Raw genomic sequence first — 24745 nt, 5'->3', positions numbered from 1 at the left:
AGTTTTGCCCTCTGCTCAATTCTTTTGATTATAGTTTGTCAAGAATTAAAAGGGAGAAAATCATGGCTCTGACCCCCCCCACCCCCCCCCCCGAGGCTCTCTGCAGGAACACAGCACTCTGAAAACTCCAGTTGTAACGGCTGAGTGAATTACAAAACGGTTCTTTTTGTGCGAGTTCAAAGTATCTCTCAGGTCCAGATAATCTCTTTATGGGGGAGACATCTAAATCACATTTTAACAACTTTAGTCTGATCCTGTAATTCTAGCCAGGATCTTTTTTTTCCCCTGTATTTTTGGTTGCATTTGTGTGGGTGGAGTTCCATTTCAGCTTAACCTGTGATAACGCTGCGGTCTCTCCCTGAGTGACCCCGGCGTCTACACGCATCTGCAAACAGGATTTCACAAAACACACTCGAATTCACACCTGCTTTAGAGCAAAGACGCCCAGTCAACTGAAAGCAAAGCAATAAAAACCAGCGCTAAAAATCTCTAAACAATTTTTCCCCTTTTTTTTTTTCCCCCCTCGCCTTGGCCTTTCCAACTTTGCGTACCTGTTTGTTTGATGGATGGATGTTATAAATACACCTAGTGAGGCTTCTCATGAAGCAAACCCCCCCCCCCCTCAGCTGCAGGGCTGCTGACTGCAGGCTGAATTGTGCCTCAGCGGCCACACAGTGCACAGGGAAACAGATGGGTAATAAGGTCACAGCAGACGTACCTCTCACTAGCAGACAAATTGCAGACACACCAGCTGTGCTGACTCAGGACAACATTAGACTACGGGGAATTGAATTAAGATCTCTTTTTTTTTTTTTTTGTGTAAAATCGAGAAGTTGTTGCTTTATCTGGTTTGCATAGAAATAAGGTGTGGAACTGGTTTTAGTTGAGGGACCACAAAAGGTTTGCTTGGACAGCAAAATGACACCAAATCATGTTTTCACTTTGCTTTTAAAGATAAAAATACAAGAATTTCCTGAAGTTGTTCATATTTACTGCACGTTCTTACGCAATCTTGTTAAAATCTGCTTTGATGTTATCCTGGGAATATTACTGCTGCGTGCAGTTTGAGTCGATCGTCCTGTTTGAAGTTTGAAGTCGGTCTGATCTTTGATCGGCTTTCAGAGATGTGGCACCTTTTTGTACAGCTGTTCAGTGACTCAATACACCATCTTGTGGTGGAAACTTGTGTTGCAAGACTAAATTGTTAGGGACAACTTGTATTACTTGATTTTTGACAAGCTATACCAGAGACATATCACAAGATCTTCAAGATTAAATCACGGTGGATTTGTCACGTTCCGCTTTGATGCCACATTGACAGACTAAATCAAAATGTCACAAGGCACACCTTTAAAGCCTGTGTTCTTTTAAAGGACAATGTATAAATGTTTACCTCCTTTTTGACAAGTTAAACAAAAACACACGATCTTGTCTTAGTTGCTGTTCATTAGATGTAATTTTTAAGTATTCGATTTCCAAACAGCGTCAGAAATGATCTTTTACAAGTGCGTTTCTGTTCTAAATATAGGTATGAAATGATCCTATTGTTGTGAAGGCTGGTAATGATTGTCCTGCTGCGTAGCTGCTCTGAAGTGCTGTCAGGGCTCATCACAGCACCTCAATGGATAAAAACACATTGAGCTAAATGAAATCTATTTTTAGCCACTGCTTTTAGTCGGAAACCTTGTAAAGGTACTGCATTCAGCTCATCCCATGCAAGGAGGTTCATTTTATTTACACAACATACAGATGGATTTCTGGGCTGTAGAAAGTAGAGGGTTGAAATTTAGGATAATAAATAAACGGCTGAAGTTGTTCACTTTTTTAAAAACTGACTTGGTGAGTTTGAGCAATTTTCAGCATTGTGATACAATATCAGCATTAAGATGCAAATAATTCACAAACAAGGCCTGACATTCCTTATTTAAACACTCTTTATTTTACAACAATACTGCCTACAGTATGTGGGATAGATCATTAAATTATTACATATTTTCAAATACACAGGCACGAGAACTCCTTTAGTGTGGCTTATTCACCGATGCTCTGAAAAATCTTTTCCTCTTCCCTGTAGTAGCTTTGATTCAGAGAAAGCACTGCCATAATTACACCACCTTGCACAGTTGGAAAAATCAAAACACGCATCTTTAAATTAACCGACATACAAACAGGACGCTTTCACCTTACAGGTTTTGGCGGATAAAAATCTGTGTTCAGTGCATAAATGTGCATGGCATCGAAGAAGATACATTCATCACCCTGTGGTCTGCGGCTCTCTGCTTTCAGTCCTCCGTGTCCGAGCTGTCCGCCGGGTCGGTGTTGTGGGTCAGCATGTAGTTGTCCATGTCGATGGAGGGACAGTTGTGGATGGAGTAGCGCAGACGCTCGGCCAGGACGGCCTGGCCCGTGTACGGGGGCAGACGGAGCAGGAAGAAGCAGGTCTGAGCAGTGGGGAGACCGTTGATGGGCTGGAAGTGGAAGTCGGTGTTAATGACGCTACTCTTAAGCACGTGTTGCGGTGATCGCTGGGCCGCGTTCACCTTACCCTGTCCACCTTGATGATCTGGAACTTCTGCGTGATGTCGGCCGGGTTGGAGGGCAGCCTGGACCTGCCGGAGACGAAGCGCAGGAAGAGCACCCGCTCCTCGTTGGTGAACTCCTCCAGACTCTGCCAGAACCAGCCAATGAGCTGGTGGCTCTCGGTGATGTCACGGTAGCGCACCAGCTTCTTCAGCATCTCGACCGAGACCTCCGGCAGGCCGCACACCAGCTGCTCCAGCTGCTGCGCCGTCAGCAGGGAGAGGAGGGGCACGGGGATGATGGTGGACATGCCCTCTCTGACTGCTGCCACCTGCACATAACAGAACAGCCTCAGCTTTGATACTTCTGAGGGAGCAACCACGGTGAAAACAACAAACGGGCTGAGCGGCGAGTGCTGATGGAAGCTGCTGGATTCTCATGGCTGTGCTGTAAAAGGAGAACTTCACACTGACCTGTTAGTACACTCACATTAATACCTGTGTGATCCATGCTAAAGCTACATCTTAGTGCTTCAAGAGTTTTTGCGTGTTTGCAGAATATATATTAAAAAGGTCAGAGGTATGATTGATGGACCGGAAAGAGATTTCAGATGGAAAAAGTGAAGGTCACTGCATTTGATCACCTCCACTTAGTGCCTCTGAGCAAGGTCAATAATCCCCAGAATGCTCTCTGGGTGTGCAGCACTGCTCCTTCAGGATGGGTTAAATGAAGAGAAAAATGTCACCGTGCTACAGAGTTTTATTTTCTTTTAGTAGATCAGGAATCACTTTCATTATGCTTTTTTTTTCCTTCTGACAATGTAAATCTATCTCTAAAACGTCTCAATACTTCCCACAGCCAGAAATATCAACTCCAGCTGCCAAAATTAATATGAGGGGTATTAAGAGAATTATATTTCAGTGCTAAAAAAGACAAAAAAAAGGAAAAAACTCTCAGCTGCTTTAAATACAGTCTTGTACAGTTTTCAAGACTATACTTAGCAGGAGTCTACATTTAATGTTACAAATACAATTAATTAAACAAATCTTTTCCAGTACAGCTGAAGAGTGTTCTGGTCAGTTTTTGTGAGTGTTGTTTCTGACCTTCAAAGTTAAAAAAAAAAAAAAAAAAAAAAAATGGTGTAACGCAGAGGCAAGGCGGCTTCAGGAATGATGGGAAATATAATGACTGCGGTGTAATGAGCTATTAAGGACTCCATGAGGGCAATGGGTTCTCAGTGAGTTACACCCTCAGACAGCCAGTCTTTTTCTAGTCTCTGTATTTGAGTAGATATCATCAGTATTAAGCCTGGACCTAAATATATCTTACAAAAAGCGAATCGAACTAAAAAGCTTTGAGCTGTTTAAAAATGTTGGCAGTATGCCACATTTTGACATATTCTTCTGCAAACCTGAGAATCCATCTCATGCAGCCGGTAGTCCAGAGCTCGCTCCACGTATTCAGTCCGGTTGGTGAAGGTTAAGGAGATATTTTGACCTCCGGGAATCACAGGGACCAGCCTGCCGTCGGCACTGTGGGCTGTGAACGAATCCAGCGGGATCATCTGCGGGACGAGATACGACAGAGGGACGGATCAGAGGAGGAGGCGACAGGTCGAGAGATAAAGAAAGTGAAGTTCATCTGAACCTTTGCAGCGAGTCAGTTCAGATCGTTTCTCACCACATGGAAGTTTTCCTCTGTGATTCCACTGTTTTCCAGGTGGAGGATGCCTTGTAGTGTACGATATGTGAGCAGGTCGACCTCCTCCAGGTCAGACCCCGCCAGAGGCATTAAGCACAGCTGCTTCCACACCCAGGGGGCCAGATGCAGGTCCAGAGGTTTCTTGGTGCGTATGGCCACTGCCATGAGAATACCCAAGAACCGAAACTGGACCATGTGATCCTCTGAGCGGGCCGCCGGATTCAGCAGGAACCTGGAAGCAACGCCGAAAGCCGAGATCGCTTCATGTTAAAACCATTGTTTTGTGAGACGAGCTACAAGAGTAAATAAATATATGCACCTGTCAGTGTTGCAGCCCACGTCTGCGAAGCTGTTGGGAGTGTGAATCAGAAGATCCACCACACCAGACTGCAGCTCCTGGCACAAACACAAACTAACGTGTCAGCGCGCATAAGAGCAGAGCCCGCTTCAGCCCGCCTCACTGCCTATCGCGCACGCTCTCTCGACCTGTGCGGTTTTCATCCTACCTGACACATCTCAGTGATGGTATCATCAAACACTCCTCCGGCGTCGTCTGCTCCCTCCCCGACCAGCTTGACCTTCCAGGCTCGGGACGGCAGCCGCAGCTCCAGAGGATTCAGGCTGACCACCTGCTTCGCGATCTGCACAAAGATGGGCTTGCTGGACCGTCCTCTGTGGGAGTACAAGAAGGGGACAGCGCTGTTGTAAAAACACGCACTACAGTAAAAAAAAAAAACAAAGGAAAACTTGCATTAGAAAATTTTTGCAAGCGAGCCGCTAAAGACAACTTCTGACATTTTGCCAATCAGCCCGTCTGGCTACTTGTAAACACAGCAAGTTGATTTGGCGGCGTCCCGTTTTTCCTCAAGCCAGCCCCTGCGGGCATTCACATCCTTCCGACCGACCAAATATCATGGTCGTCCTTACCGCGTGGAAATCCGCTTCACAGTGATCTGCGGCCCATATGTTTTGCCTTGGGTCATTGTTCTGACGATGGTGCGCGCAAGAGGCAGCGTGTTGACCTTGGGTGACAGGAGGCCTCTGAGCTCGCCCCGGATGATGGCTGTGGTCCCTGAACTATAGCGTGAGGTAGACACCTGGCAAATAAAACGCAGGGAAATAAATCAGAGCGACGATTCAAAACAGGAGCGAGGAATAGAACAGAAAAAAAGAAATGAAAGTAATTCAGTTATTTTGGATTAAGATTTGTACATGTCACATTTCCAAAGGGTAAAAAGGAGACGGGACGTACCACATTCCTGGTGTCCAGATTGAGCAGCCTCCAGGATTTATACATGAGATCAGAGAAGTGGTAGAGGACCCTGAGGCGCATGCTGAGGACATCGGGGCTGCAGTCTTTCAGAGTGTTGTACTGGGGAGGGACTGACTGGGGAAGGCCTATCTGGAAGTTTCCAGAGCCACCTGCGGATGAAGATACTACAGATGTCAGTCCAAACCGTAGTCCTGTTTGTTAAAGAATTGCAAATTTTAGTTCCATACCTGAGTTTTTCATCGAGGTAGATGGGGTGGTCCATGCTGAACTGTGACAGCGGCCAGCAGAGATCTGTCTGATGTTTTTGCCCTGAAGGGAGGTGATGAGCGTGGGCTCCTTCACTGGGTTGGCGTGTCCGAGGCCGAGCTTCACACAACATTAAACAAAGTATTCTTAAAACGATCTCCGATGCTCAAACAAACGTACAACCTCTCAGTGCATCAATTTCTGGCGAAACACGCTGGTTACCTGTCCTTCGCTGTTGCAGCCCCAGGCGTAGACGTCTCCAGTGATCGACAAGGCAAGCACATGTTCACAGCCCACGGCGACGTCCTCTATGAACAGGCCGTCCAGGGACGGCACCATCTGAGGGCAGGATCTGTTCTTCAGCATGGAGTCCGGCAGGCCGATCAGACGCTCTGAGGGAGCAGGGGAATCGATAAATGACTCCATATAGGAAAAAAAGGTTTTGTTTTGGAAATGTGACAATAGCTAACAAGTGCACTTTTGATGAAACCACCTCAGAAAACAGCCCAAAACACATTTGTTTGTAATTTTAAAGTTCAATTGTTATGTTTAAAATAAATTACTTTATAATGACTACATGTCATTACATCACAAAAAAACCCACGAATGAATGTTCTCCAATAAAATAAAAGTGAAAACAGTTCTGAGCATTTCAGATATCGTGTAACTTTGAAACACTGAAACTCAATTAACCCCCAATATGAAAATGTACCTTGTCCAAACGTGTAAACATGTCCGTCTGAAGCCAAGGCCACAGAGAACTGAGTTCCACAACAGACCTTCTTTATCCCCTTGTTACACAGCTGCTCCACTTTCTAAATATAGGAAAAAACCAAAGACAATATTTCATCTTCAGTGTAATAAAGTAGCAGCTCCAAATCCGATGACTCAGTAAAAGTAATAAAGTAAACTACTTGGTATCAATGAGGCAGTGGTAGATGTATCTCCAGGGAAGCAATTAGATGAAGTACCACAAACAAACCGGTCGGTCTTTGCAGTATTTCTAAATGTGAGTTATTGTTAGAGTCAACTTACCTGAGGGTAATATTTTGCAGTGGAGGAACCAATTCCCAATTTTCCGTAATCTCCATCTCCGAATGCCCAGACGACCATGCCGTCCAGGGACAGCACCAAGGTGTGGTTCAGACCGCAGGACACCTGAGAAACAAAACCCAGCAGGGGCGTCTGTCATTTTGGTTCAGGAGCTTCACACTGATGTAGCTGGGCTACATCGGGAAAAACACCGACATTGCTAATGCTACTTTGCTAAATATATGTATTATAAAGTGACCGGCAGTGGACAAGTTATGAACAGTAGTTAAGGTTGATTGAAAAAATGTTGTCTTCTTTGTGGCTTTTACACTCAGCGGAGACATTTCCCAGGCTGGACTGAGCTGTCTCGGGGGGACAGAGTATTTGTGTTTTAGACCCCTGGTTTAAAGCCATCCTTGTCCATTTTTCCTACTTGTCGAACGTGATATCCCTCTAGTGCGGCGACCCTTTCAGGCAGCATCTTGTTGGACGTTGACCTTTGACCCAGTCGGCCCGATTCGCCACTGCCAAAGGTGAATAACTTCCCATCTGCAGTAACCACAGCTGAATGCCGGAAGCCACAGGCAAGCTGGGAAAACAAGGCAAAGTATCATAAGAACTACGAAGAACTTTGTAAAAACAGTAAACAGTAACAATTTTTGAACATAACAGAAGACCTATGATGGATGGAAGGTCTAATTCTAATAGAATTTTTATAGCACTCTGAGACCATCAAGATAATATTCCAAATAAAATGTAATCTCATTATTAGGTAGAATGAAGAACTGACAAAAGTCTGAATGCAATCTCGTCCAATCCAACCTTGTTAAGGCTTACAACACAATGCACTATAAATTGTAATAAAAAAGTCAGAAGTGCTGAATGTGTTTCCACCTGAATGACTTCCTCTCCTTGTAAGGCCTCTATCTGTTTCGGTCTCCTCTGCCTTTCGCTGTTTCCGTGGCCCAGTTTTCCAAAATCGCCATCTCCCCAGCTGAACACCTCCCCAGTCTCAGTCAGGGCCATCGAGTGTCCGTCTGACCCGCAGGATGTGACCAGCTGTGTCACCACATACCCTACAGACAGAGAAGGGTCACCCAGGCTCAACTTAGAAAGGCCATTATAAAAAGAAAGGACCAAACAAAAGCCTGAACCAAGGTCAATACAGTGAAACTTTCTTTCAGCTGGAGACAAAAACAATGTGAGGGACTGAAGAGAAAAGTTAGTTTTAACAGACAAAAGGAGACTGGCTCGGATCTACGTCCCCTGATGAATACCGCACCTTGAAAAGCTGAGATAATGGTGGGGACGTAAAGATCATCAGAATTCCCCTGGCCCAGTCTGCCGTACTGTCCTTCTCCTACGGCGAGGACGGTCCCATTGGACTGGAGCAGGAAGGTGCAGTTCTGACCGCACACAACCTGAACGGAATGAGGACGCCCACAGAAAGAGAGACCGTTAGAAAGCAGCCGGGACGCCACGGACTGGCCGGAGTGTAACGCCGCCGCTACCTGTTGTGTCTGTAACAGAGAGGGTGCCACGGTGGGCATCATCAGGTTTGTTCCCATTCCTGCGAGCTGCCCGTAGCGTCCGTTCCCCCACATGTACACCTCGCTCTTCCCTCCCTGTTGCCAGTCCTAAGAAGCACGAACGAATGCAGTTGATTTTATTAAGCGCCATCAGAGCAGGCTCAGTCAGTCAAGCCGTTGGAGTTGAAAATCGTTGAATACCTCTGGTCTGCTGGTCGCCCACGACATGAGCTGCTCATCCATCCTGAAGCTCCACTTACTGTTATCCTATTAAAAAAAAGCACAACGGTTTAGGTTAGCTGGGATTCCTGTGATATAATAAGAGACACATCTCAAAACATGAGCGCATCATTAAAAAGGTGATGTCGGTTATTTTTAAAAAAAAAAATTTTATAATCATGGCACCTGGTTGAGGAAAGAAAAATATTTCGTATTTTTAACTTCAGTTGCTGGAAATAATCAAGTAAATAAGGAGGATTTTCAGCTAAAAACTTGCACCAGTTACAACAATTATAATCGTCATCACTCACCAGTGCCTTGGCGATTTCAGTGGGTTCCACCTCTTGAAACTCCGATGCAGTGAAGGATTCTGGGAAGGCGGTACCGCTGGCGATGGCCTCGGCGCTGCGCACAGTGGTGGCGTAAGTGACAAGCCAGCCCCACTCCGGCGGGCAGGCGTGAGCGTCAGGGCAGGAATGGTGTGGCGGCCGGGGATACGAGCAGAGGTGCTTCTCTAAGGACAGTCCCACCGTCAAGGAGGCCAGGCTCTGCAGGAAGGCACTGTGGACCAGCTGGTCACCTGCTGCCACGTGAGTCTGCATGAAGAGGAGCGATTCGCAATTAAGTAAAAGCAAAATAATAAATAAAATATCTGCCAAAATGCAACTTTAAAGAGTATCTTAATTAATGACCCGCTCATAGCTGAACTGCTCCTGCAACAGTAATGGCAGCCTCTCCAGGAAGACAGCCAAACAAGGTGCTCGATTTAGACCCAAGATGTTCTGGCTCCTGAGGACCATCCGGCAGGAAGCCAGGACATGATTCTGGCTGATCCAGTCAGGAGTGCAGCAGATCAGCAAAACATCCTGGAAGATGAATGAACATTTTACTCAAGTAGCGCCACAGTACAACACTGGCTGAAAAAAAAAGCATGATCACATTAATTAAAGTACTGTGATGTTCTTTCTTTCTCAGCATTTAATGGAAATTAACACCATGATTGATTCAAATTACCTTTGACCTCCCAAAGCAGGCAGCTACACCAAGAGTTGGGATCCAGGTTGTGCTGACAACGGAGCCCAAACCTGTAACAGTCTGCAACACTGACCCGTCCTGGAGGAAGCAAAGAAAATCAGGAGGATTAAAGTTAGGAAATGAAACTGCTTCAAATGCTCTTTGCACAGAATTTAGGTCAAGAAAAGGAAGCAGCTGCAGTGAATCGTATTTACTGACCTGCAGGGACCAGATGTTGAGCAGTCCTCCGATTCCTCCAGAAACTAGTGCCAGCCCGCTGGAGCAAAATGAAAGAGATTTGACTGCTGTATTGTGGCCGTGAAGTACAAACGCACACTTTGCACTATCCTGCAGTGAAATGAAGAAGAAAACAAGAAGCCGAAATCAGTTTTATGAAGGCAAACTACGTAAAAGAGTCTGAGATGATCGAGATTGCATTTGAAGTTTTAGGTTGTGCGCAGCACTGAAGTTGCTCACAAAATCCAAACCGACCTTGACCTCTGAGCCTTTATCCTGACCACGGGAGCTGTTTGAAATGTTGGGCAAAGAAACAATGGTACCCCCCTGTGGCAATGTCCAGACATGCACAGAGCCATTCTGACAGCCCCTGCAGGAACATGGAGAATAAATTAGAAATCCATCTGAATACAATGGGGAAAGGTCATTTTTACATGTACACTGAAAAATCACAAGCTTATTCTGTTCATTCTGTAGCTTCTGATGCAATACATATATATTTTTGAATCTGTTGTTTCTCCACATAAATACAATTAAAGTTTAAAAAGGTTTGAAACATTCTATTTCATCTGTTTTGAGTGGAGAAATAATTAACAAACCAATCAACCTCTCAATGATATTCCTATATTTGAGATGCACCTCAACAACAAAATGAGCTGTTAGCATCAGATTACAGTCCAGATATAGACACCAAGAGTGCTGCATATCTATATTATCAGATTTGTTTAAGTTTTAGGAAAATCTGCTCCAAACAAAAGTTGAAAAATGAGTTTATTAGCTCACACAGCCAGCATGAGTCGGGGGTCGGGTGCTCGTCCTGCAAGCGGGCACCATTCGGCGATGTTGACGGTGCCAGGATGGAGAAGAGAGTGGAGGACCGTCCAGGTCCCCCCAGAGCGCCCCAGTATCCTCACGGCCTCTGATCTCCCTAAACAGAGCAGCAAGTGTCCTGTGGGGTCCCACTTTAGGGAACTGACATTGTCCTGTAAAGTGGAAAAAAAAAAAATTATTCCAAGATCACACTTCTTACAAATTAACCTGTGAACACACAGCAGCCACACAAGCATTCAAATGACAAACCTGGAAAAGTTGAAGCATCACAGGTTGCTCATTCTCATAAGTCTCAGTTGCGGCCAGAAGGACCTTCCCACTGGGATAGCCCACCGCAAAAGGTTTGTCCTCACTGTGCCACGCGACACACTGGGGGGCTGCCGAGACAGGAGGGGATCATCAACAGACGTCCTGTCATTGACTTAAGCTAACTCTGTTTCACTAAACAGAGGATTGAAACATTAGCTGGGCTTGGACTCAGCGCTGCAATCCTTACCCTCTTTCCTATAACAGTGGGTGAGTTCAGTGCTCTTTACAAGCAGATCTAACTCCTGCATGGTGATCTGCAGCCAGCAGAGGGAGCCATCCAGACGTCCCACCAACAGGCTCTCAGTGGGTCTGTTCTTGGAGGCAGCCAGCTGATCCAGCACCCACAAGCTGAAGGTTTGAGCCCAGCAGAGAGCCGTGACCCGGGAACTCTGGCCCTCCACGTGGCAGAGAGACCCTGAGGAGGAGCACAGAAGGTCACATTGAAGCAAGAACTGCTTTAACCTCGAGATACCTCATCATCAATTTAGTTAGCTGTTTCAAAATGATTTTATTTGATTTGAAAATACTGAAACTTTTGGCCAAACCATGGCCTCTGTCATTGCAAATATTGCAATTTCTTTATATCGTATTCGATTTTTGCATCTGCAAGAGTCTAGTTTTCAAGCAGGATGTCTGTAAATTAACAGTTGTAGCAAGACATTAACACAGAGACCAGTTCAAAAAGGGGTACATATGTTTACCTCTGATGTTCATGATGTTTATGTGTTTGTTCTCAGGAGCAGCCAAAAAGTTTCCCCCTGTACTCCAGTACACAGGAGACATGTGATGGCATCTGCCAGTCCTCTCACTGCTTGATCTGTCCGTCTTACTGCAATGGATCACCACAAGAAAACATTAACCTTCCACAAACTAATTGTAGAGCACGCTATTTAATCGACAGCAACTCCTCAAAAAGCCCTAAAGTTCATGTTTTGCCTCAAAGAACACAAAAATCTGTCTCACTGTTGTGAAAATTATTTGAAAAATTTGCATGATACAGTCAACGTATTCATCTAGATAAAACTCACAATAAACCAAGCAGATATTACCTGGTGATACAGGAGAAGGTGGCCTGCAGCTCCACGGTGTTCTGGCTGATGCTCCACAGCTGCACCACCTTGTCCTGGGAGCATGTGGCCAGCAAACTCTGGTCACTGCTCCAGTGGCAGCTTGCCACCTGAGTGCAACGGAAATATGGCAAAGCCCATTTAGCTACAGTCCTCATGACTAATCGTGAAAACAACAGAACACTTCAGGATCCCTCCAATGTGAAAGGAAAAGGAAGCAGCGGCCGCAGCTCACCTTGTTGTAATGCCCTTCCAGCCTCTTGAGAGGACATTTGCGCAGGTCACCAGCCAAGTCGCAGTATGTCTGGGGCCGATTAGGACTGTCCCGTCCCGAGACCGCCAGCGCCTGCACCAGCTGCTGCGCTGCCCACTGGCGGTGTTTACTGGTCAACCTGGCAGACAGGACGCACGCCGCCAAGGCATTAGCGAGCTCCAGGGGGCCCACTCGAGCACTCAGATGGGGTAAAGGTGAAGGAGGCAGGGACGAAGAAGACACCCCTTGGTTTCCTAAATCTGGGTCAAACAGACACACACGGATGTGAATAAAGCTGCTTTGAAACGATTAAATGTAACACAGCTGGTTTTCTCTCACCGTTAGGGTCATGTTCAGTTCTATCCGCGCTGTAGGATTGGACGCTCTTTTCGGTGAGCAGGGACACCAGGCTCTGTGTGACCAGGAACGTGGGGGGCGTCTGGTCAACGTAGTCCCTCTGCAGATGCTGCGCTCCCTGCGTCGCGACTGTTAGAGCCGTGCTGAGACACCCTCTCTGCTGGGGGTCGCTGATGGCCCCGATGTTCACCCCCGTCGCTGCTGCCATGAGGTCCTGAAACCAGTGATATTAAAATAAAAAAAAAATTTAAAAAAAAAGATGCAAAATGTAAGATTCTGTCTTTTATCTGTGAAGAGGGGAGTGAAATCACTTATATATTAAAAAAAAAACAAACAAGTTTAAACATTTACTTTAAATTGCAAAAACTATAATGGTTTAACAGTAATCAACTGCAGAAAACTGACCTGAGTGCAAATCTCCACCAGCTGTCTGAAAGCAGTGGGGCTGTGGGACACCACGCTGCCTATTGCTGAGGTAAGAAAGCTGAGGCAGCTGGGACTGTGGCGCTCTGTTGTCAGTCCCTGCACACCTGACTGGCTGTTCACACAGGTGTGAGCTCTGCCCGCGGCTGCTAACGTCATCAAACGCACCAGGATGCGTATGTCTGCCAGGCCCAGGGACTCCAGCCCGTTAGACTGGCTGCACAGCGACGCGCTGGAAAACAAGGGAGGAATTAACTCTGGAAAGGACGCGAGCACCAAAACATAAAATATTCTCGTGACATTCACCTCGAGGCGGTCTGAGACAAGGCTCTCATCACCATGCTGTAGGCCAGCAGGATCTGAGCAGTGGATGTGACTCTTCTTAAAGCTTTGAGCCTATCGTGAGAGTCTCTCAGAGATACTGCTTGCCGTCCAAGGCTGAGAGTGGTCCTCTGCTCAACAAGGGCATTGCCTGGTCAGAATAAACAATATCAAAATGAAATCCATCATTTATACAACAAATGGTTATTAAGTGGGACATAAATTTTTTTTTTGCACGATTCAAGAACAGGCATGAAAAAGCCAAAATGCTGATTTGAACGCAGTCAGATTGCTGTGTGTGTCTGTGTGTGTGAGCGCTTCAGATGGCCAAATGAGTGATGAGTCACTATGTTGCAGCAAGTTTAATTAGGGTTGAACACTCCTGCTGCCAACAAGCACAGAGGGACTGTGGGTGTCTGTTACGAGCGTGCTAAACTATCATCAGAGGAATAAACTACATAATCATTCACTGCGATATTAACTAGAGGACACTCAGCTTCTCAGTAACTGTGACCTAAATCTCTACGTACGGCCAGAAGTTTGTTATAGGCAGGTGTGCTGGGACAAAATCTGAACAGCGGGGTGGATCATTTGACGCAGCATGGTAAATAAGCTTAACGACTACATAATGTGTTCGAAACTTATCTTATCGGAAGAAAAAAAAAATCTTGCTTATTTGTTCATGAAAGTGCATTTGGCCTTTTTCTTATTTCAGTTCTGTACCAATTTGCCAAAGTTTGAAAATAGATTACCTTTTGGAGCTCCTTTTACAGAGGTGTAAACCAGGGCTCCGAGTGGATCCGGCTCCATGAAGGTGATGGGGTCTGGGACCAGCTTCTTTTCTGTCAGCCCCAGCGGCCTCAGCAGGAGCCCGAAGTCCTCCAGTCCCGTCAATTTGTCTGTTTCAAACTCATCTTGATGGCTCATTTCCCAGTCATCTGGACAAAACACAAGAGCCGTTCATATTATAGAGGAAATCAGAACTCTACATCCTGCTGCACAGTGAAAGTGCGTTTTCCCTACCATCAGAAGTGCTGTCCATTTGGCCAATCAAATCAGATGTCAGACCTTTAATTCTAAACAACAAAAAAGAATATTTTGTTCATATTCAATAACAATCTTTTTGCCTACATGCATAACATTTTTCATTGATCCATCAGTTCTGTCGCTGTGTTGTACCTTTCATATTTGGAATTCGGGTCGTTCATATTTGCGGCCAGATATTTCTCTCTGCACGAGTGGCAGAGAAGGTAGAAGGGGAAGTTGGAGCCACACTCTCCTTTGAACCACACGTCCACGTAGGCCCCCGTGCTGTCGTAGCCCTTACGCGCAGCACTCTGCCCGCAGCCCGGGTGTCGCCGCTTTATGTGATTGTTGAACTGCAGTGTGAGGGTGTCGCACAGCTCACACTTCACCATCTGACTGTGTTCTTCACCAACCTAAAAGAAAGGAGTCAGGAATCATGCAGGAGAGCATAAAAGGTCAAAACAGACTGTGATTTACTTTTATGTCTGATAAGATGTGTTTACCTCCACTATCTGGAGCGTGTCTCTCTCCAAGCTGAAGAACGACGGGGTGAGCAGGTCCTCGTAGGTTTCTTCATGGTACGGGTCGTCCATGTAGCCCAACTCAGACTCTTCCTCGGCAGAATAAGGGTGAAATTCTACCTGTTCTGGCCAGTCAGTAACTGTGGCGTGCTGCTGGTAGAGCTGTGGAAGGGGGTTGGGTGACGGCAAGTCTGGGAAAAAAATTAAAAAATACACAGTATTAATTAAACACAGTATTAATTGTTCACTTTCTCTACCAACAATAAAAAGAGCTGTGATTTGCATGTCGAATTTTTGTTTTGAATCTCAACACACCAGCTCTTCGGAAAGACGTCCTCTGAGTGGGGCCTGAGCGACGGCGCCGTGCTGGAGGAGGCCTGTTTCTCGTGAGATGGACATCCAAGAAGTTCTCCCTCTCTATCCAGTCAAGCCCTGGCAGCAGGCTGTCAAACAGTGAGACAGTCTATGAATACATGTATGATGGGAAAAAGGACACAATGGCTATTTCCTTCTTCATATCCTTGACCTTTCGTTGGCTTGGCTGCTGGGGCGCTCGGGACACTGCACTGTCTCGGGCCCATCTGGGGACGGGGTCTCGGGAGCGCCCTCTGGCCTTGGTGTCTCAGCTGCCTGCTGCTCCTCAGTCAGGGGGTGCTCCAACATCCAGCTGGCCAACACCTCGATGGTCTGGGAGTCCAAGTCACCTGATACATCTGGGAGGGACCACAGGGAAGTTCAACTGTCAGAGTTCAAAAAGAAAAGATGGATCGTGGAGCGCTGCATCACTAAATTATGTCAGACATCACCACCCAGTGACCATGATGCTGTGTGGACAGAGGTCAGTCTGGCACATCTGCTCTGACTGGCCTGTGATGGAATAAGTTCAAAAAGGCTGCGTATGAAGCCTAAAAAGAGGTGCTTAAGACATGATTATGTCAATGATTATGTTGACATAAAAATGTTTTTTTTTCTTTAAAGGCATATCTATAACAGTCCCCCACCACTGGAACCTGATAGAAGGAAGGAACTTAGACCCAACTCACAATTTTCCCTCTTTTCTGTGTCTCTCCACCCCTTCTCTGATCATATCTTGTTTTTTTTAATGAAAATGCAAAATGCTACAACAAGTCCAACTGGTACTTTTTTTCTGCTTTTGTCTAATCAAGAGATAAACAAACATTTTAACTTGCAATTTGTGGTGTAGATGCACAAAATATCCACAACAGATTGACTTTTATCATGCAGTGAAATTGAACCTTGTGAACCGAAGTGCAAGAAATTTCAAAATGTGCTGCAGTGCAAATTTGAGAAAAAGGTTTTCCATTAGGGTGGAAAACAATCTGGAAAAAAGTCAACTATATAAAGGAGTCACTGAGGTTACAGATGGATTAAAGGCAGTAAATCATGCGGATGAAACATGTCGGTTTGCATCCATCTAAATCATTAAGAGCATTATGTTGATTCCCAAACTATAGATTAGACTTTGTTTTATTTTATCTCACAGAAAATGCATTTGCAAAAGCTTTTTTTTTTTTTTTTTTTTAAACTCCACTTACATTACAGGAAGGCTGCAACACATAGTGAAGGACAGATGTTGAAAATATAAAGCAGGAGAAGCAACAACAACAACAACAACAAAATAAAAATTGCATCACACGCACTACACAAAGCAGTACCTGCTGCCTCCATGGCCCAGAAGATATGTCTCATAGTGAATCCCATTTCTAGCAACCGACTGGTGACAAACATTTGTGTCCGTTCTGGTGGTTGAGGAGAAAAGGAAAAAAGTGCACAAAAAAACAGAAAACAAAAACAGGTTCCACAAATCCACTCTGAAATGCATACTGTTGTGGAACAGACAACGGTCACATTTTGACGTGTATTGTTCCGTTTAGGCCCAATTCTGGATGAGGAACAGCCTCCACTTAGTTTCACAGTAACTTGTGAGACTTCCGGATGCCTAAGAAATTTACCAGCCTCTTAACTGAGCGGTACATTAAAATAACTCTTCTCAAAAAGTTTCTAATTTTTTTTTTTTAAATGACAACAACATAAGTGACAATTACAAAAAAAGGTGCCATTCAAGCATGTGAGGGTATGCATGCATTTGACAGGTTTAATATCGGTCCAGTAGCGGAGTAAAACCCATGCTGTTGTGAGCAGCAGATCTGCTGTGAACCATGGTTGAACATTTAAGACCATGCAGAATACAGACAGTTCCCACCGAGTTACCACTCAATCTACTTTGATCATTTTAATTTCATGCGGGACTGAGTCATTAACTTCAATTTTTATTTAATAGCAAATTTTAGCATGAAGCCAGCACGAGAGGACACAAAACACTGTTGACCTGCCAGACTGAAACATGGAAAACTGTTCGCTTAAAACGATCACTTAATTATTTTCTACAAAAATACTTTAAGATTCAGTCCTCTAAATTAGGGGTTTCCAAAGTGTGGGAAAGTAATTCCTTCCTCAAATAGTACCACACTGGGCCATCCTGGACTCCAACTGTCATGATTCATGTCAAATTGACAATTTTGGTTGAAGACACACACACACACACGCACACACAAATAAAGTTTCAGAATGTAAGGCGTTAATGTTATGTAGATCCAAATGGCAAAAGCTGTTCTCATGCTAGTTAGCTGCTTTAAATTTATATATAAAGCATGCAGTTGTAGCCGTTACACTGCTTTTCTTTTTAAATTGATTTCTTTTCAATAATTAAGATGAAAAATAAGCGGTATTCTCCCTCACAGCTCTGCGCTGGCCCCGCCCACACTTTGAAAACCACTGCTCCACACTGACTTCCAATAGACTTTCCTTCATTGACGTCTCTGCACGCTTTCTTACCCAGACTGCTTCTGGCCTGTGTGCTGCAAGGACCAGGTTCCATGAAGCTAGTCTGCTGTTCTGTGAAGGCGTCACAGGAAGCAGAGCTGGCCAGGCTGAAGCAGGGGTGTAGCACAGGGGTCGTGCTAACCAGGCCCGTGAGTGTCGGGAACCGAGTTAGCACCATGTGCCTGAAGGAGGTGAAGATACAGTATATACAGTAATAACACAATGGAAGCAGTGCTGCACTGCCAGACTGACTAAACACCTGAAAGCATAAAAAGTAAGCTTCTAAGAAGCTGTATCTGTACCTTCCAAAGAAAAAAAAATGTATTCATACATATGAGCTTTATGATCATCTCAACACTATCAAGGCTAGTCTTCAATTTGTTGTCAAAACAACAAAATTGCTTGTCTGGATAGCAATACAATAATTTGTGTTTTTATTGCAGAGTGCTGAAGCTGCTTGCTTATTGAGAGCAGAAGTAACACTGCCAAGTGCCCAAAGTTTCAGCTCGCTGGGTTAAAGAGAAGGACAAGCAGGCCTCAGTTAAAGACAGAGCAGGCACAATGACACTCTTGATGCTTTTTATATCCTAACTCACCCATTCCCTGGACTTCAGAATGACTGCTGCTGCCAAAAGATACAAGTCTGTAGCGACTGGCGTCGACATAAAAACTGGCGATATTTAATGCATTTTTTCTGAAAATCTACTGGACTATCATTTCCATGCAATTTACTCCACCCAGGATTTACCGTTGAAGCCATTCCATACTTACTGGAGGAGGCTGATGGGAAGAAAAGGATTGAAATTATCGAGCGCATCTGCCTGCAGGTTTGCTGGCAGAGAAGATGCCAAGTCGGTGTTGGAAGACGAGGCAGAGGCTCTGTTTGACTGCCCAAAAATGGCAGTGCCTTCCGACCCCGCGCTGTACAAAGAAACGGAACTGGAGGACTTGGAGATCGGCTGAGAGGACGAGTGGTGACCAGACTCTGCAAGAAAATAAGTAGCAATCAAGACACGTTTTCATCTTTGTTAAAGTATGAATTGTTCCAGGACTTAATAAGCAAATAGAAAAAAACAATCTTTCAGAGTCTGAGTTCACTGCAGTCCATTTCCCCATCCTATATAGCCCATTTATCTAAGTAATCATGAACAGATGTGTTTCACTGTACAATCCCTCCTCAATAACCACCTGTTAAGAACTGATTTGAACTTGTGTTCATGTGCGTCCATGTTTCGGCTTCAATATCGAGCTGGTATTATTCAATATTATTATAATTATACTCATAATTATTATCATTCTAAGTCAAATTTTACATATGTGTGCATGTGTGTGTCTACTGTGGCCGGGTGACCTATCGAGGCTGTGCCCTTCCTTCAGCTCAGACCCTAAGACGTATAAAGTGATGGAGAGTGCCTTCATGTGTTTACCTTTCCGTTCTTTGTCCTGCAGCTTGTTAATGGCTCCTTTGTATATCATGACTTGAGCTCTCTCCAAGTCGGCGAGCGACACGGTCTGCTTGATGGGGCAGGGTCTGACGGCCCACTTCACCATGCTCTGCACCACGTACTGCAGCACCGATCTCAGCTCGGCGCTCTCGTCCCATTGTCTGCCGCTCGGTTTGGCCTGGTCGGGGTTGGGGCTACAAACGGGACTCGCCGAGTTGGGTGGGTCCCCTCGAGGCACGAGTAGCAAATCCGACAGCTTCTCGCAGCTAAAAATGACAGTCAGGGATTTCAAACCTCCGATGAGAAGGTATGAGACTCTAACGGCTCTCAGTTCGAGCGCGAAGGCATCGACTTTGGAGGAGTGGGGAGGATCGGTAACCCTTGTGGCGTCTTTGGTCGGGGATGGTGTCGGGAACGGGTCCGTCTCAACCTTCTGCTCCTTTGAGTTCTTCCTCTCCTCTTCTGTGAGCCACCTTCCATCCTCTGATATTCCCTCATCCAAGAAGCTCTGTGTTTCACTCTCTCTCGCGCTTTCCTCAGAGTAATTCCTTCTTGGGGCCGGATGGGCCGCCAGCCACCCCTGCTCCTCCAGCAGCCCCATCAAATAAATCAGATCTAACAACACCGTGGGCTTGAGGCCTCCGAGGCGGGTGATATCGCAGCAGGATATATCACAGGGCTCCAATGAGGTGATCGGCGCATCGCTGGGTGACCAAGAATTCATGGAGCTTAGTTATTGGAAAGGATGGGGAGAACCCACAGATACATCATGGAGTGACACCAGGACGGATTCAACAGGGATTAATTGATTTAAGAATGAAGAGGAAGAAGCAAGAAGAAAGCAAAATCAGCGGGGCAAACGATGAAAGAAAAGTAAAAGTTTAGACAAATTACAGAGAGGAAGAGAAATAAAAACTAACGGAAATAAACTAGAGTAATATTCATGCTGAGAGACAAGAAAAATATAAAAATTGCTTAATGGTAGTTAATGAGAAACATCTCTCATATGTTTTTGTCATACCTGATGGAGAGTTCGGCCTCCTCCCACTGAAGCTTGGCCAGAGAATTTCCTTCTTTCAGGACCCCGAGCACAATCGCCCTGCGCCCACTGGGCTTGTGTCGGCACAGACCTCCGGCACGGATGCCGCTGTCCACTCCTCCGATCACGGCCAACACCGGCCACACTTGAGTGCAAAGAGCGGCGAGCTTGGCCTCTGATACGGAACGCCGATGAGCCAGCAGCTCTCGTGTATCATCGACAGACAGGTCTCTGTCGCTTTCACTCTCTTCTCTTTCAGTGTGGAGGCCTGCAGGAAACGGTCTTTTGTGAATATTTTATGATTAAAATGGTTTGTCAGGGTCATAATAAATGAAAAAAAAGCTGAAAAACTATCACAGAGAAGCAAATAAAAAAGTGCTGGTACACTGTGAGTGAGATATTGCATCCACCTGAAAAGCTGACATCAGTTTGCATCCATAAATTCATAATCAAACATTCATACTTGTGATGCAGTTCGCTAGCAAGATTTAACTTAACCACAAGCATTTAGAACTCAAAGACATCTACTTTTTTATTGTGGTCTCACACCTGTTAAGTGTGGACGAGAGAGAAGAACACAATGTTAATCTTTCACTTGACATAATTTATTAACTCCTGAGCATGAAAACATGGGGAAACCATTTTAGCATAACTGAAAAAAGAAGGTCGGAAAAAAATCTACAGGATGTTAAAAGGGAGATAAATAAATGCCAATTTTCAGATGAAATGATGCCTGTGTTTTATCTTGTCATATGTGTGTTTCACTTTGTGCAAAAGCAGGAGCTTTCAAATGAACTGTGGCTGCAGTTTGAGAGAAATATCCTCATGTGTTACAGACAATAAATGCTGATGTCAGCACAATTCTGGAGAGCATGTCAATTAAACCCTCTGAACTGTGCATTCTTAACACAGACATGGTGGCAGGGAGACCTCCTTCTCAGGGTGGTCTGTTTTTTGACTGTCATGTTCACACCTGCTCTGCTGCATCACACCGAATACCACAATTCAACTGGATCAACCACAAAGTGGCAGATCAGAACGTAGGTTCGGATCTTTTCAGCAACAAGAGTTTAGCCTACAGCTGCCCCTAAATGTACAGAAAATTAATGTTCTGATTTAAAAAGATGAAATGAATAATTAATACATTGCATGTCATTACCAAAGTCCAAACATTTAATAAAATCTTCATTTTTCCTTCACTGAGTTAATTTTGACTAAAGAGAATCCTCAACATGCTCAGCTTGTGAAGTTTGCGTCAGACCTGGACTGAAGTTTCCTGAGTCGTCCTCTCTCAGCAGGGGGCCGATCAGATCCAGGTGGGTGTGAATGTGCTGGTTGATGTGTGGGGACCACTGGTCACACTGATGAAGCCTGCGCAGGAGCTGAACCGTTGACTCCAGCAGCACGGTGGTCCGAGGGCTGCAGAGTGGCTCCCCGGCAAGAAGATTACTGGGCATGCCTCTCATCTGAAGATCACGCAATGCCACCTGGGAAGGATCCATTGAGAAAGAGCGTCAGTTCCAAAAAATTCTGAACAGATTTCTTTTACATCAAAAGAAACTTGCTTCTATGTAACAGATCACGAGATGGATAATCTGTTAATGCTGGTTGTGTTTGAAGCGTTTATGTCATCAACAGGAATATACAATGATTTCTATGTGCTTTAACTTCTTTTGTAAATTGTATTGGTGAGCGTAAGAATGACCAGTGAATGCACAGAATAAACAGTGATACCTTCTCTCCAGGATTGCTGCTATAAAACAAGACACAAGGGTACAGTTCAGAGGCGATCACACCTTCAAATGCCAGCTTTGGGTCCTTGGGGGGAAAAGAAAAAAAAAAAAAAACACAAATTATTTGTGGTTAAGGGAGAAAATGGTCAGTTTAAGGTAAAAACTATATATTTATTTAGAGTGTTTGGTCAGACCTTGTCATTCTTAGCAAACGATACAGTGTGAGCCTCCATGTCCAGGATGCAGGTGATGGTGTCGCCCTGTGTGAAGGAGGGAAGCGTGCGGACCAGCTCTCCTCCATGGTACAGGTTTCCACTGTAGGCGCGGTACAGCCACATGTCAGTGGTGGTGTGGTGGTTGTGATCTCTGACCGGCCAACGTGAAACGCCGACGCACGTTCCTTCATTGCCTCTGTTCTCTTTGGTAATGTAGAACTGTGGAGAGAAACAGAGACGGAGAGAGTCTCTCTCGGCAAAGAAAACTGGATCGTATTTTTCTCTTAATAAGTGAAGCAGATATGAGTAATGACCTTCCATATGAAACAGCCAGAGGTTATAGCAGTGGTCGCCAACCCATAACCTTTCCCTCCTGAACCATGAGAGAGGATGTTCCCATTTTCCAACGAACAGCAGACCAACTTGTGCGGGTCGAAGGAAAAATCGCCAATGGGAATACATTCATCGTAGCTGCCACGCTTCTACAAAACAGTGTGATGGAAAGATGATTAGGGAATGTATAGAATGAAAAACTTCAGAATGCAAAATGAAAGAAACAAACTAAGCGCTACTGATGTGAAAAACATGAAAACGACCAAAAGTTTACCAGTTATTTAACTGAAAGAGATTTATATTTCAAATTACAAGAATATAATATTCAATTTCAAAGCCCTGTTTGATTATTGATGTGGCAAGTTTGACATCAATATACATTTTTAAGCATTCCTCCACCACACCACCAAGGACAACAGGCCCGTCTGTTCCTTCCAGTACTGCTGTTTTCAGTTCTGGTGCTGCCAGGATTACATCTGATTTATACTTGAGCAAATTTTTGGCACTCTTTTGCAATGTTTTACCCAAAAAAAGCATTCAGTGACAACAGATCTTTCTGAAGTAAACACAGACATTCGAACTGAGTGATGTGCGTTAGCCTTTGACGTAAAACATACTAATCTTGCTGTAACTGACATGGGAAATCTATTAATAGTGGATTACCCCTGTTTCTTTCTCAGCCATCTCTTCGTGGTTCCTCTCAGCTAGTGGTTCCTCCCACATATAAACAGACAAGAGCTGAAATAGTTGTTTAACAATCTACAAAAAGAAGAAGAAGCACAAACATCAGTGAAAAACAATTCAAAAAACTAAAAAGAGACATAAATATGATAAATTCATTAATTGGTGTGTTTTTTGGGGAAGCTTTACATCTTCCATAGTAATAAAATACCTGTTCAATTTGAACAGGCTCAGAACAAGCAGGTAACAGTCTTTCTAAAACATGGAAGGCCAAAAGCTTCGTGCGAAGGTTCTGGAAGTGCGGAGAGGCTGAAACAGAGAGGAGCAAGTTGTCATGAACTGAAGCAGCTGAACACACGTATATACGTAAATATGAGTATTTACAGTTATCTCAAATATGTCTCACCTGAAGAGCACTTATGTGAAATAATGGCCATGAGAGGTTCAATCCATTTTACAAAAGTAGAAAGTCTTTTCATGACTCTTAATGACAATATACGCCTCAGAAATACTAAGAAGTCTGCAAGCTGGGATTCAACCACTTTGCTACTTTCAGCACCTAAAAAATGAAAGAGAAAGAAACAGACAACAAGAATGAGTTCACTGCATAGATGATTTATAATTATTATTACATGGCAGTAGAATATATTGTGAATAAAGAAAAATGAAAGAAGAAAAGTTTTCATCATTAAATTGACTATAACTGAATTTGCCACACCATTGTGGCTGGTGGTCTTACTGCTGGACTCCATATCCATCCTGTCAGGCGTCCCTCTCTCTGCAAGTTGTTGTTGCTGAAAGTTGTGGAGGATATTCTGGAGCTGCTCACACATCACTTCCATTAAAGCATGGGAAACATCCATCGGTAGCAAATCCTCACAGGAGCTGAGAGCACAGAATAAATAAATAATAAAGCAAATGCAGTAATAGTAAAAAAAAAAAAAAAAAAAGTACCACTGGCAAGGTCCTGCATACTTTGTTATTAGGTGTTTAAACTGTGTTCCTTCTCACCTTGCAGCTACAGTCAATATCTGAAGCAGGCGGGCACAAGCTAGTCTGACAGCCCCACTGAGAGGCATGCAGCCAGATGTCGAGACTGAGAACCAGCCCTGGTTCAGCAGCGCACAGCTGTTGTTGGTCAGCATGGAAAGGATTTCCAGGATGCCGCATTTGACGATCAGCACCAGATCCACAGGTTGGTAACAGAAATTTAGTGCAAACATTGTAGCGAGGAGAAGGTGCTGGCAGGAACCTGAGCACAGCAGAGGCAGCGATTTGAATACAGGCCAAGAAAAATCAAAACTGCAGTGAGGAGAAGAGCTGTGTTGTTCAAATAAAAGTGTTGCTTTAAGCAAATAAAATAGATGATCAACACACCTGGATGCTTCCTTTCTAATTGGACCCTCTGTTTAAGGACACGCACCACCTGCTGGTAGAAGGTGTGAGCTGCAGATTGCAGCTCTTTCTGTGTACCAATAGAAGCTGACTGCGTCCCAGACTGGATTAAAACAAAAGAGAGAAACATATGAATGTCTGTCTTTTCATCTTTCATCACCTACACTGACAGGATTGCTGT

General features: G+C 44.6%; 1 protein-coding gene across 1 annotated transcript in view; it reads right to left on the bottom strand.

The window, feature by feature from the left end:
• Window positions 1-1916: 1916 nt before the first annotated feature.
• Window positions 1917-24745, bottom strand: part of LOC115383483 (probable E3 ubiquitin-protein ligase HERC1) — a 37951-nt gene continuing 15122 nt past the window's right edge. The window contains exons 29-80 of the mRNA XM_030085673.1: window positions 24547-24667; window positions 24181-24421; window positions 23888-24054; window positions 23576-23728; window positions 23381-23478; window positions 23152-23247; window positions 22470-22637; window positions 22135-22374; window positions 21942-22025; window positions 21469-21694; window positions 20190-20475; window positions 19151-19896; window positions 18495-18708; window positions 17736-17905; window positions 16556-16639; window positions 15406-15592; window positions 15195-15322; window positions 14862-15070; window positions 14512-14771; window positions 14356-14408; window positions 14085-14270; window positions 13318-13483; window positions 12994-13243; window positions 12571-12802; window positions 12214-12491; window positions 11961-12088; window positions 11613-11740; window positions 11099-11326; window positions 10852-10979; window positions 10555-10754; window positions 10027-10141; window positions 9754-9882; window positions 9535-9633; window positions 9213-9386; window positions 8832-9116; window positions 8503-8568; window positions 8284-8409; window positions 8055-8193; window positions 7667-7848; window positions 7206-7361; window positions 6776-6898; window positions 6453-6555; window positions 5963-6132; window positions 5722-5860; window positions 5474-5643; window positions 5149-5318; window positions 4728-4893; window positions 4541-4617; window positions 4201-4453; window positions 3932-4084; window positions 2546-2851; window positions 1917-2468 (exon numbers count right to left, since the gene is read on the bottom strand). Of these exons, the coding sequence (XP_029941533.1) occupies window positions 2283-2468; window positions 2546-2851; window positions 3932-4084; window positions 4201-4453; window positions 4541-4617; window positions 4728-4893; window positions 5149-5318; window positions 5474-5643; window positions 5722-5860; window positions 5963-6132; window positions 6453-6555; window positions 6776-6898; window positions 7206-7361; window positions 7667-7848; window positions 8055-8193; window positions 8284-8409; window positions 8503-8568; window positions 8832-9116; window positions 9213-9386; window positions 9535-9633; window positions 9754-9882; window positions 10027-10141; window positions 10555-10754; window positions 10852-10979; window positions 11099-11326; window positions 11613-11740; window positions 11961-12088; window positions 12214-12491; window positions 12571-12802; window positions 12994-13243; window positions 13318-13483; window positions 14085-14270; window positions 14356-14408; window positions 14512-14771; window positions 14862-15070; window positions 15195-15322; window positions 15406-15592; window positions 16556-16639; window positions 17736-17905; window positions 18495-18708; window positions 19151-19896; window positions 20190-20475; window positions 21469-21694; window positions 21942-22025; window positions 22135-22374; window positions 22470-22637; window positions 23152-23247; window positions 23381-23478; window positions 23576-23728; window positions 23888-24054; window positions 24181-24421; window positions 24547-24667 (9342 nt within the window). The 3' untranslated portion in view covers window positions 1917-2282. The remainder of the gene's footprint in view (window positions 2469-2545; window positions 2852-3931; window positions 4085-4200; window positions 4454-4540; window positions 4618-4727; window positions 4894-5148; window positions 5319-5473; window positions 5644-5721; window positions 5861-5962; window positions 6133-6452; window positions 6556-6775; window positions 6899-7205; window positions 7362-7666; window positions 7849-8054; window positions 8194-8283; window positions 8410-8502; window positions 8569-8831; window positions 9117-9212; window positions 9387-9534; window positions 9634-9753; window positions 9883-10026; window positions 10142-10554; window positions 10755-10851; window positions 10980-11098; window positions 11327-11612; window positions 11741-11960; window positions 12089-12213; window positions 12492-12570; window positions 12803-12993; window positions 13244-13317; window positions 13484-14084; window positions 14271-14355; window positions 14409-14511; window positions 14772-14861; window positions 15071-15194; window positions 15323-15405; window positions 15593-16555; window positions 16640-17735; window positions 17906-18494; window positions 18709-19150; window positions 19897-20189; window positions 20476-21468; window positions 21695-21941; window positions 22026-22134; window positions 22375-22469; window positions 22638-23151; window positions 23248-23380; window positions 23479-23575; window positions 23729-23887; window positions 24055-24180; window positions 24422-24546; window positions 24668-24745) is intronic.

Source organism: Salarias fasciatus (assembly GCF_902148845.1).
Source record: "Salarias fasciatus chromosome 7 unlocalized genomic scaffold, fSalaFa1.1 super_scaffold_4, whole genome shotgun sequence".
Lineage (NCBI taxonomy): Eukaryota > Metazoa > Chordata > Actinopteri > Blenniiformes > Blenniidae > Salarias > Salarias fasciatus.
Note: the sequence above shows the minus strand (reverse complement) of the source record. Positions and strands in the feature narration are given on the sequence as shown.